The sequence below is a fragment of the Vipera ursinii genome, assembly GCF_947247035.1.
Source record: "Vipera ursinii genome assembly, chromosome: 2".
NCBI classification, from domain to species: domain Eukaryota; kingdom Metazoa; phylum Chordata; class Lepidosauria; order Squamata; family Viperidae; genus Vipera; species Vipera ursinii.
This window is the reverse complement of record NC_139513.1, coordinates 4,633,199-4,646,025: the sequence shown is the minus strand read 5'-3', so window position 1 is coordinate 4,646,025 and position 12,827 is coordinate 4,633,199. Positions and strand designations below refer to the sequence as shown.

The following is a 12,827-nucleotide window of genomic DNA, read 5'->3' as shown; positions in this document are numbered from 1 at the left end:
ATACAGAAGAGTCTCAAAAAGAATATAAAAATTAAACCCAAGATATTTCTTTTAGGCTAAATGGACAAAGAACTTGAAAAAAAGGAACTTTGTTGTTATCCATGTTGACAGCAGTGAGAATGGCCAGATTAAGTGCTTTAATAATAAAAAAAAATACATCCAACTTCGTTTCTAGTTGGAAACCGCTACTGGATTTTGTGGTTGAGACAGAAAAAAAATGAAACTTTCTCTTTGGGTTTTTTTGATTTCTTATAAAAATAGCCATGCATATCAAGTTTGCAAAAGTAAAAAGTTGAGGTGGTAGTGTTATTTTTACTCAACTGTGTTGAAACAAACACACAATTTTATTAATTGGGAGGTAATTAACAAAGTATTAGCATTGCTTTGATAGCCAAGAAGGATATTGTCTACAGCCCTATATTTATCTGCTGCCACCTTCCTTCCACTTTCCAAAGATAAGGAGTGTAGTTGATTTTAATATTACATTTCTCTTGTTTCTGAATTTTCACTTTGGAGGCAATGTAAATAGAGAATGGGAACAGGACAGGACTCAACATGTTGGATGGCTTTCTCCTTCCTCAAGCCAACAAGCTGCAGAAGCTGCACAACGGGTTACTTACGGGAGCATCTGCTGCCAGCATCAACTTCCCTTCGTCCAGTGCGCTCCCGCAGAGAGGGCCTCCTTAGGGTGCCGTCGGTCAAAGAGTGTTGACTGGCGGCCCCCAGGGGGAGGGCGTTCTCTGTGGGCGCGCCAGACCTTTGGAACCGTTTACCGGTGGAGCTCCGGATGGCTCCCGACCTTCGCTCCTTCCGACGTGACCTAAAAACATATTTATTTGAACAAGCCGGCCTGGTCTGATGGGTTTAGGGGTATTTTAACATTTTGTATTAATTTATTTAATTGGGCTACTGTATTTAATATTTCTTTTAATTTTTATATATTGTATTTTATTGTATTGCCCTGTACACCGCCCTGAGTCCTTCGGGAGAAGGGCGGTATAAAAATTAAATTATTATTATTAATTATTAATTTCAGGAACCTTGTGACAACAGGCTGCAAACGCACTTGCAACTTTGGGACACTCCTGGAGGCATGGAGAGGCTGGCAGTTTGCCAACTTCAGATGGGGGAGGAAAAACCATCTGCCACATTGAGTTGGATCCCTTTGGCAGTCAGCCAACCGCCATTTTAAGTAGACTGTAGCAGCCTTCCGCCATTTTAGGGAGTGCAGGCAGCCCCTTTTGTAATTCTGCATCGTTGGTTAAGAGATTTTTTATTCAGGTACTGCTGTTGCCTCCAAGATCAGACACCCTGACTTTGGCCTGGAGCTGGTAAGAAATTGAGCCCTGAATTCGAGAGACGCTTTTCCCTTTGCAAAGGGGCTTCTTTGCCCACCCGAAAATAGGAAACACCCAGTAATTCCGGCAAAGTAAAGAGCCTCCATTAAGGCTGTATGTGTGAAGGAACAATCTACCCAGAAAGTTGACACCACCTGTGCTACTTTTGTCCTGTCTCTTTAAGGCGTCTTCCTGGGGACAATACAGCAAAATTGCCTGCAATAGCTGTGCTGTGAAACAACTGAGGGTGTGAGGAAAGAAGGTGTGTATTTGTGTGTGGAAGTAAAGCAGACTGAAGCTCCTAGAAAGGGGCTGTTTTTCTCTAGCAGTCCTCACAAGGAGTAAGGCAGGTGGGAGTAGCTGTGGAGAAGTGAGTAGTAATAGTGAGTTTGTGTTTGTTGTCTAGGAACTGTGTTGTTGCTGGCTGTTGTGTGCCTTGATCCCACCAAACTGGGCCTAGTTAACAGAACCCGTGAGAGGGTGGGTGGGAAAGTCTTTTTATAGGATTCAGAAACAAATACAAACCTTTGGTATATCTGGTATGGCAGAAAAGAAGAGATGAAACAGCAAGAGATGGATTTCAATAGAAAATATTGATTCTAGAAAACTGATGGCTTTTATATACTCCCTTTCCCAGATAAAATTTTTATCTTACTTAATGCTTGCAAGTGCCTCCAAGGCTTTCCGGAATCCACGTTCTGTTGTGTAGTCGCTGAAAAAGCAAGTTCTCACATTCCAAAAAAACCCACCTCTTGGCTAAAAAGAAAAAGCTGCTTTCTTGAACTTTAAAAAGAGCTCCAGCTTGCCGAGTTAAAAGTGCTAATATCGCCTTTTAAAATGCGAATAATGAAGGATAAAATCCCAGGCAAGATTTCATTTTTTTTTTTGCATAATTGATCTTTATTTCCATCTCGCACATTGATAATACTATCTATTATTTAATTATTATTAATTAGCACAAATAATTGTCTCTGTGGAAGCTTAATTTGGTGGATAATAGATATCCTCTCCGGGGAACTATTTAAAACTTCTTCCCTTTTTAAAATATCTCATCCCAAATAAATTGTATTCTCTCTTGCCTTTTCTCCTTAAAGTTACCATTATGTTAAACTATCTTCTTATGAAAACTTTGCTTACATCCCAAGCTCTTCTTCCAGGTGCTCCTTGACTTATGACCGCTAAAGTCTTTGAACATTTGTCATTCAGCAATTGAGGCATCATGTGACCAGTGGTCATTAAGCAAGACATCACACGACTGCGACTTTCCTTGCTGGCAATCTTGAGACCGCAGGACACGGGTGTAATTTGCCATTTCTGTCTCGGTGCCAAGAAAGCTTCCTAGTTGTGTCCACGGAGCAAAAGGAGACCTTCACCTCAGCTGGAAGGAAATGGGTTGGTAGCAAGGTGGGCAGTGGTGGGATTCAGCCGGTTCGCACCACCGCAGTTAGTTTTTTGTTGCCCAGGCCCAGAATGGACTGCTAGAAGCAGAATCCACACAGAGAACCGGTTGTTCACATATTTGAATCCCACCACTGAATGGGGGGGCTATTCGGATCCATAAATCATCTTTATAGGGAGGGGAAGGAGTGTGTGTGTGTGTTTGTGTGAAAGGAAGCCAAGGAAACCTTTGCTGTTGCCCCACCTTGTTCCCTGGCCCCATCTGCTCGCTCTGGATGCCCAAGACCGAATTCACCCCACGTCTCCTGGGAAAACAAAATCTCAGTCATCCCCTCCTGACTTCCCCAGGTCTCCTCTCTCTCTGGATGATTTGCTCCTCAGATTCCCTAGCAAAATTGTCCCAAACTATCCAAGTAAATTCTGGTTTCATCAGACCCAGACCCAGAAGGAGCACAACATACAGAGGGCTCCAAACACTCTTGTTCCAATCAGTTCATACTTGGAGAGCCTTTGTGGGGGGAGACCAAGAGGAGATCCAGCTGGCATCTACCAAACCTCTTTTCCTCTCAAAATGCCTCCTTCTGATCATGTGGTGGCCGAGCTTTTCCTTTCCACCTTCTTGGAAAACAGAACAGCGTCTCAGTCAGAGGGATCTTGCACCCAGCTGGGTCATCTCACCATCTGGAGGGTTCCTTGTCCCAGATGTTTCTCCTTGGGGTCTCCATTCCCAAGAATAGCCTGGCTGTAATGAAAAGGGGCCCTTTTCACACAGCTTAGTTCTTGAGAGGAAGAGGAAGACAGCACAATTCTTCATAAGCTTCTTTTGTGCTTGGACACCCATACACACATTGCCTCTGATTCTCGCTCTGAATTGGAGCTCACGTGTAAGGAGGTCAAATCACTCACTGGATGCTGCTCTGTAGCCTTCTTGACGCTTGTCTGCAAGGACAAAAACCAGTGAAAGCTTGAAAGATCCCACCAGAGATCATCCAGTCTCTCCCTCTGTATGCAGGAGAGCCCCAGGAGAGGTTTTCACACTTGTCTAGCTACAACCTGTCTTGGCCACTCTTATTAACAGCCACAGGAAGGTCTTCAGACTTCACCACCCGGTTTGCCCCAAGGGAGACCTGCTGCCTCCGAGATGGACGGAGGGGAACTGGGGGAAGCAGCAGCAGCAGCCGGGAGGGGAGGAAGGTTTTCATGGAAATCCTTCTCTGCTGCTCTTTGACCAAAGCCTTTGAAAGGGTCAGAACTGGGATGCCTCTTCCAAACTTGGCAGAAGATGGGACTGTCCCAACTCAAACTCAAAGACTGGAGTCCCAGCAAGAGGCTGAGATCTCAGGTGCTCCCCAAGAGGGCTGGGAAAACAGGAGAGGAGAAAGCCCAGAAGAAGCTCCCCAAAGGGGGAGAATTGGGAGGAACCTCCCCATCTTCCTTCCATCACCCAGAAAAAGATACTTACTGAGGAACGCCAAGATCCCAACAATCACACACACCAGGAGAAGTCCAGCCACAACGCAGCCGAGGATGACCCCCAGGTTGGATATTGGTTCTGAATTGGGAAGAAGAGCCGATTGTTGAAGGAGAACCTCAAGCAATCATCCCAATTGGGGAAGGACCTAACACAGCCAAAGGACTGGGAATCCGCCAGCTTAAAAAGGGTTCCTCTTCGTGTCCTCTTCGGAAAGCTAGCATGAAGACCCCTCCTCGTGATGCTGCCTTCTTCTCACCCCAGCCCAGCATGAGGACAGCTGACTTTCGTCCTCAGCTCTTCAGCTCAAAGCAGCAGTTTGCAATCTGGTGACTCTCAGCCGTTTACAAACACAGAAACTTCAGCAACAAAATTCATGACAAAATAAAAACATTTTGTTCTTGTTAAGAGGCTGCCCCAAGTTGTCATGACTCTGGGTGCAACTGGGCAGCTCTGTATGCTATCGTTTTTCTTCAGCTTCAGTATTTGCGTTTTATTATTTAAAGTAAAAGCGTTCGTGTCGCCTGCCCTTTTTTTTAAGTATGCAGTTTCATTATCTTTTTTAAGATTGGTCTTCCGCCACCATTCTTTCCTCAAGACTAAAACACACTGATTCCTGTCTAGACATCTGCTGAGGATTCAGTTTCCAGACCCTGATCAGCCTTGTTGCTTTACTGTGTAATTCTTCCAATTGTTGTGAATCTGCATTAATGGGTGTTGCCCAGAACTGGATGTCCTCCTTGAGGCAAGGTCTGATCATAGCAGAAGAGAGGGAGACGATTCCCTTGATCCTTTGGAAGTCATTTTTTATTTGGGCAGCCAAAAATCCCACATTCCTTCTCGTAAGGTACTTTGTGCTTCTGGCTCATATCCCGTTTCCCATCAAGCCAAATATCGCCCACCCAATACTTGCACTTCAGATGTTTATATCGTAAGTGAAGAACGTCACACTTAGAATCCTACACTTGGAAGGAAGGAACCTAAGAGGTCATCCTGTCTAACCCCCTGCTTGGTGCAGAATTGCCACGTTAGCCCTCAGATCAGCCACTCTTAGCATTTCCTGAAATCAGCCACAGTTCATCCATTTTAATCAAATGTGGCATTCAGAAAAGGGGCTACCAGATTCCTCTTCATTTGTATATTTTGGGGCTTCTAAATGAAAGCAAATTGGTTTCTGGGGCTCAGCAAAATTGCTGCTTTTCTGCTGGAGGCAGGAAATGGGAGAAAGAAAGGCTAAGAGAGGATCTAAGAGGATTTCATCAGGATTGGCCAACTCTTGTGATGGAATCTGTTGCTTCCCTTAAATCCCCTGAAGCCAGTTCTATGGTCTGGTCCCTGCAGCTTCACCAACCTCAAACACTAGAAAAACCAATTGCTTAAAGCTCAAGTATGGTCACAGCTGGACACATCTGGAGGTCAGATTCCTCTCCCACATCCCTCCAGCCTACCAAAGAGCCCAACCCATCCCTCCCTGCAGCCTCTCACCTTCCAGGGCCACGTCCAGAGGCTCCTCCAGGTCATCGTGCTCCACGTGGCACCGATAGCGGCCCCTCTCTCTGGGATCGATCCGGATGCTGAGCCAGGCGTGGAAGGTCCCATCCGCATTGGGGGCCACGGAGCCACGGAGGGTGTCCTGCAGCCAGACCTCCCCGTCCCTCCTCCAGGAGGCATCGATCTCCCTGGGGTAGAAGCCATCCAGGCGGCAGACGTGCGTCTCCATCCCATCCTCCACCTCCTTTGTCCTGATGCTCACCGTCACCTCTGGGGGCTCTGCAGAAATGGCACCCCCGGAATTAACTCTGAGCCCCTCCAGAGCCTGGAAGGTGGGTGGGAAACTTGGAGGGGCAGGAAAGTCTCCCACTACTTCCCACTCCACACCTGCAGCGTCTCCAAGAGTTTTAGGAAATGCTCCAGATCTGGAAAATGCTCAACCACAAGGACTCCTGATTCTGAGTCCTTCCCAGGGACTCAGCCTGAAAAGCCTCCAGCAAGAAATCGAGGGTCCAAACAAATTCCTCTCTGGCTGCTTTGAAGTCTGAGTGATCTTGGATTGTTTCCTTCAGGGTAAGGAAATTGGAGCTGCTCTGATAAAGAAATGAGCCCAATAATAGACACTGACCAACAAATCAGAAAAGACAAATTTTAAACTCACGAATCAGAAATGACAGTTTTGGAAACCATGAAAGGGTAAAAGAACTCAGGTTCGAGGACCATCCTAGCTAGCTAGCCAGGGATTCATACTGAATTGTCACTAAACTTTAACCTCCGTGATTAAACCTTTTTCCAGGAGATGGCTTCATATTCTATTTGTTCTCCTCTGTTCTGTACCAGCCTGCTACCGGCCCTGCAGAAAAGGCAGGGACAACCCCTTTTACAAGAAGGCAAGAGGCTGGAATTACGCCTGCCAAATTTATTGCTACAAAAACAAATAGAACAAGACACAAACCAAGAAACAGGAGCTTTTCAAGCGGTTGCCTTCAGCAAACCAGCCCTCCCACGCATTCCCCCTTAAATACAGTTCAGGGCGTGGCTTCTCTCTGCCTCCTTCCGAGGTGCCCCATTGCCTTCCTCTGTTTACTCCTGATTGACTGCCTCCTGCGTCGGGCGTCCTTGAACAGGGCCAGCTGTGGGTCATCTTCATCCACGCTGTCAGGCTCACACAGCTGGGCCTGCGTCGTGACCAGGTGAGAGGGGCCTGGCTGAGGGCTCTCATCAAGCTGTCCAACCCCCTCAGCAAGCTCTTCAACACCCCCCTCCTCGTCCTCCTCTGAGTCGTCCGACCCAACTGCCGAACCCACAGGCTGACCCTGAATCACAACATCCTCTGCGCTGCTTGTGAGAATCCCGGCTGGAACAGCCTGAATGGGGGAATTCCTCCCATCAACAGGAAAAGATTATACTCTGAGCCCCCCCCTTGTGGGATGAGGGGGTGCTCCTGAAGGTGGGGAGGGGGTTGTTTTGAGGAAAGACTAAGTCAGAATAGAGGGAACCTGTTTGAGGTTTAACAGAAAGATCCACAGAAACTTTGGGAAGAAAAGAACCCCTCAACCTTGGCCTTTTTTGCCCAATTGGGGCCCTGAAGATGTGTTATTAATGGTAGAAGTAGAGCCCTCTAGTGGTGGGCGTGGGAGATGCACCATCAGGTGCATGGCAGGGAAGAAGCCCCCTGTGGGATGTGGCGAGAAGGAGAGTTACAGTAGTGGCCAAAATTGTGGAAACCTTTTGAGAAAAGTGTACAGTAGAAATGCCACCTTTGGTTAAGTTTCCACCCATTTTTCTTCTAATTTCTTTATAATTGCGGTCTTGTTCACTTAATAATTCTATTTTACATCGCTTTCTGGGCGACCAGCCAACTCTTTGCACCATTACTTTAATTTTATTACGTTTTACAAGCTCACTAAATGAAAGAACACAAAAAAACCCAACCAACTTGATAGCGATTACATAACACACTGACAAACGTCCTCCTCTCAGCTTCAAACCATGACATCAATAACTGAATCCTACTGTGATCTGATTGGCTCATTGCCAAAACAAGATGACACCTGATTGGCTCTCTAAACACTCACGCTCATTGACTACAATCAGATGAAGGAAAGCTACCTGATATTAACCTAAACAAGTTGTGCTTCCTGTCAATGCTGCAAACATTGACATGTTTTCGCACTGACAATATAAGAGACAGCCTGTTATTTTAATTGCTTCATTTGGGAGGGAGGAATCACCCGGAAGTTGTGATAAGATTGCAAAAACCCACGTACAGAATGGGAAGTGAAACCTCATTATCTAATTGGATAATGTGATTTATGACATGTAGATAAGGGCGGGGATTGTGTGTGTGTTATGATGGGTTTGGGGGGGGGAGGAGATTTCAGATTCTGGCATCCCTCCATGAGTGCTGATGTTTTGTTTCATTACTAAGACTTTTTAGATAAATAATACGCCTGCAATTTGTTTGATTTGTCTCACTCTTCGGAACCATGACATCATGCCAGAATCTCTTTCCTTTCAAAGGGGGGTCCTGAACCCCTGCCGCTGTCTCCGGTAAGAGAGATAAGCTGGCAAAGATTCAGGGAAGAATCCTCAAGATGGAAAATGAAAGCCTGGTTGCTGGCGAAACGTCTGAAGAGGAATTAATAAATAGTTTTCTGTGGGAAGATGAATTTGGGCCGATCTCCAAACTTCAGCAGATAACTGAGCTTATCTTGTCATCAAGCTGGAACCACTCCAGTAGAGAATACAGAGGCCAGACTGTGCAGCAAGAGGCCCCAAAAGCAGAATGGGGAGGAGATGTCAAATCATCAGCCATTGAGAATCTGGGTGAGTGGAAAATCCTGTCTGCAGATCAGACTGCCTGCCAGACCCAGGAGCCCCCTGCCAAGCCCTCCAGACCCATAAAGACAGAGGACCCCAGCCTGGGGCCTCTGCAGCAATGGGAGGTTGGGAAGCCCCCAGAAGTGAAAGGCCAACAACCTCTGAGCTTGCCCCAGCTAATAGAAGCCTTGCAACAGCTGGGAGTGGTGCAGAAGCCTGGAGATCAGGAGCTGGTGGGAGGACAACAGCAAGGGTGGCAGCAGCAGGACCCAAACATGCAATCCCTGAATGTACAGAAGGACCAGTGGGGCCAACAGCAGTGGGGCCCTGGCAGCCATTAAATCAGCAACCGGAGTCGGGCCAGCAGCGACTGGAGACACAACAACAGCAATGGGGACCCCAGCAACCATTTAACCAACAACCAGGAGGCAGAGCAAGGGGAACTAAGCAGGGCTTCCCACGTCATGGGGAGGGGCTGGGAGGGGGAGGATTCTCTCCTGGGCAGTCCGACGGCAGACCAGGAGCCCAAAGGGGCCAAACGTGCACAAGAAATCCAACCATAAAGGAGGAAAGTCCGACCTGGATCCAGAGGCTCACCTGTCCTCAGCAGAGTCTCATTTCCATAGGACAGGTACTTCTCCAGCCACTCAATGCAGATTTCCTCCAGGTAGGCCTTCCTTCGCTGATTCAATCCTGGAATAGCATTCAATTTCCTCTGGGTGATCTGGGCCTGGGGGACGGGAGCTACCCACGTGGGGATCTCCTTGTCAAAGGTGAGGAAGGTCTTCCCATCGTAGCCATACTGCCAAAATCCTCCTTTTCTCCTGTCAGTCTGGAGCTCACAGCCACACATCACCTGTATTATATGAAAGCCTGAAATAGGGACAAGATGATGGTTTGGGGAGTCCTCAAGATAGACACAGACCCCCTTCCCTGCAGGGACTTTGACACAGGCACTGAGACCCCTGTTTCCTTCCTATCAATCAAGGGAAAGAAATCCCCCATCACTCCCTGCCCTTCTCCCCTCCCTCGACCTGCCTCCCTCCATTCCGCCCCCCAGGATGGAGCCCCTGAACCTCCCCGGGAAAAGGGAAGCTGGAAAAGCCAGCGGAGGATCCTGAGGGAGACCGAGAAAAGAAGGACTCACAAAAGAAACGGAGGGACGGAGCCTCCTCCATCTTTCCTTCTGCCATTCCTCTGTTGGGGATACTCTTGGGGGGAAAGGAAGGGATCCCAGAGAGGGAACAGTTGCCTGAATCTGCAGCTCCAAAGATGTTTTTATTAACTGCAATTGGCAGAAAACATCAGCTATGAAGGCAACGACAAGCATATACTGATTTTTAAAAAAAGAATAAACATATTTAAAATGTTTTTTTAAAATGTTGGGAAGCAGCCTTTCCCTTTGAAGGGACCCTCGTTTCTCCCCCCTCTGGTTCCTGGGGGAGGGGATTCTGGGGCAGGAGAAGCCACCAGACCCATCACTCACCTTCGGTCTGATTGTAGCGAGTCCTCACAATCTCCAGGTTTTCTCTGGACGTCTCCTCATTGTCACGTTCTCTCTGGGTGTTCCTGTCCCAGTACTGGGGGTCCTCCTTCCCCACTTTCTCCACGCAGGAGACTCGAGGCTCCATCATCCTGCTGTTGCTGTCGTAGTGAACAAAGACCTGACCGTCCACATATCCCACAGCGACAAAGTGCGGCAGCCCCTGACTGGGCTCCGAGATGGAGGAGTAGAAATACTTCAGGGAGTGTGAGGAGGCGCCTGGAAGAGACCCAGAGGGGCAGAGTTAGGGGGCTCCAGTCAAGGACCCTCATCCTATGGAGGCTCCAATCTGAGGCTCTGGGGGAAAGGAGGAGGAGGAAGAGGAGAAGAAGAAGAAGAAGAAGAAGAAGAAGAAGAAGAAGAAGAAGAAGAAGAAGAAGAAGAAGAAGAAGAAGAAGAGAGGAGGAGGAGGAGGAGGAGGAGGAGGAGGAGGAGGAGGAGGAGGAGGAGGAGGAGGAGGAGGAGGAGGAGGGAGTCGGAAGGAGGGAGCGACTGAGAGGGAAAGAAGCCACTTTTGGGAGGGCCTGAAGGGTTGGAGGACAGGGAAGGTAGGGTGAGAGAAAGGAGGGAAAGCTTGGGTCCCCCAAACTTTATCTGCCCCAATTGTGCCCTTCCCCCTTCCATCAAACATCAAGGCCTTCCACAAAGCCTCTTCTGGATTGCTCAGTCTCTGCCCCAAGGAAGCTGCAGTGGCCCCACAAGGAAAAAGGGCGATTCCACCCCCCAGAAGCTCAAAAGCAGCAGGAAAGCCCACCTGGTCACCCCAACTTTCCATTCACGGGGGGGGGGAAACATTCTTACTTCACTGAGGGCCCAAGTGGATTGTTAAGAGCTGCAGATTTGTGGGGTTTTATAAAACGAGGGAGGGAAAGGGGAATCCGGGTGAGACCAGAGGCCATGGGGCCCTTGGGGGAAACGCAAAAATGGAAAGGCAAAGGGGGGAGGGAAGGGAGCAGCAATAAAGCCACATAGCCCCCCACATCTTCCTCCTGTTTCCCACCACCACCACCCCGGCTGGAAAATTCCCTCTCCCGTCCCAGAGTTCATCCATCTGAGCAGGAATCGACTTTGAACCCGGGACTCAGAGGGGGCCTCACCCTCATTCCACAGAAAATCCCACAGGATATGGGGACCCTATGACCGTCATAAATATGAACCAGTGGCCAAGCATCCAAATCCTTCTCTCCTTCTGCCCTCAGCCCAGACTATCTGATCCTTCAGATCCGGAGAGTTTTGGAAATGCCTTTGGAAGAGCTGCTGCCTTGAGAGTTTCTCTGAGGAACAACGAGGGACATCCCCAAGACCACCTATCCAGTTACTAAGGAATAAGAGTAAAATTTAAATCTTTTTGATTCTGCAAACTCTCCCCTGCTGGGGGCTCCTGAAATGGAAGGAGGAGGATTTGGGGTGGAAAAATTCCCGCCTGTCCTAGAAAAGAGCTCTGGGGATTTGGGGGTTGAGGATGGGGTGGGGGGTGGGGATCCAGGGGAAAGTGACAATCAATCAGGGGGAACTTTGGGAAGACAAGTCAAGGAGCGCTTCTCTCCAGACTCTCCTCCTGCTGCATTCCCAGGACAGCCTTAACCCGAGGGCTCCGGTGCTCCAGCCTCCTTGTCTGCCAATACACGGAAGCGAGTCGAGAAACGAGCCGGGTCCTCCCAGCACCAGGAGCCACAAAGAGCCACCGAGCCCCGCCAGAGGCAGGAAAGAGGCGACCCAGGCGGAGGGGTTGTGCGAAGGCAGCCAGGAAGTTTCTGAACTGACCCGGTCCCTGCAAAGGCCGCTTTCCCACAACCTCCACTTTGAGGGAGGGAAAGAACTGCGCTCAGGGGCGCCCAGGTAGACTTGACTGATCTCTGGAGGGGCCTCGCTTGTCCTGATCCTAGAGGGGCTCTCCTGGGAGGGGGGGGAGACGGCAAAGTCCCATCCACGCTTTGGGATCCCTTCTAAGAGGGGCCAGAGCGGGAACGGACTAGAGAGAGGACCGAATCAGGATTTCCCTTCCTGCAGGGAGGCAAGAGACAGACAGAGATTCCCTGGATGGATTCCCACCAGGAGATAAAGGGGCTGAAACCCCCGACGCCCCCAAAGGGACTCACCGAGGCAGCTCTCCCGCAGAGCGACCCCCACCAACACCAGGAGCGACAGAGAGCGCAGCGCCATCCAGAAGTCGCAGGGAGAGAAAGACGCGCTCCGGGTGACCAACAACGCAACGACCCAGAGCAAAAGCTGGTGATGATCCCAACCAGTAGGAAAAAAAAAGTATGTCCGTGTCGTCATTGTTGCTAGGCAGACGTCCAGGCGCAAGCGGCTGGAAAGGCGTGGAAAGGAAAGCGAAAGTTCCATCAGGAAATCCCCTTCCAGGCATTCCGCCGCTTGGGGGGGGGGAGGGGCAGCTGGGAAAAGCGGGAGGGTTATCCCAGGTATTTCCCAAGCTCTTCTTTAAAAGCTCCAGTGTTGGAGCCCCCACAACCTCTGGAGGGAAGCCTTTCCGCTGATTAATGGTATCCTGATCTCCGCTCCTTCCGGCGCGATCTTAAAACCCACCTTTCTGAACAAGCCGGCCTGACCTGATGGGATGGGGTTGGGTTTTATAAATTGGTCTTAACTTTTAATCTGTACTAATTTATTACGGGCATTGCTGTTTAATTACTTTTTAATAATTTTTAATTTTTGTATCTTGTTTTTATTATGTATTGCCCTGTTCACCGCCCTGAGTCCTTCGGGAGAAGGGCGGTATACAAATTAATTAATTAATTAATTA

At 48.9% G+C, this 12,827-nt stretch overlaps 2 protein-coding genes across 2 annotated transcripts in view; one reads left to right on the top strand and one right to left on the bottom strand.

Annotated features, from left to right (window-relative positions):
• LOC310635918 (zinc-alpha-2-glycoprotein-like) overlaps positions 1-12,827 on the top strand; it is a 203,616-nt gene that overhangs the window by 105,625 nt on the left and 85,164 nt on the right. The window lies entirely within an intron of this gene.
• Positions 3,352-12,257, bottom strand: LOC310635931 (class I histocompatibility antigen, F10 alpha chain-like). The gene is made up of 6 exons (XM_083355325.1): positions 12,163-12,257; positions 10,007-10,282; positions 9,118-9,393; positions 5,692-5,976; positions 4,198-4,287; positions 3,352-3,674 (listed from the first exon to the last, which is right to left on the bottom strand). Exons 1-6 carry the CDS (start codon positions 12,224-12,226, stop codon positions 3,634-3,636), a joined length of 1,032 nt encoding a protein of 343 aa, XP_083211451.1. The 5' UTR covers positions 12,227-12,257; the 3' UTR covers positions 3,352-3,633.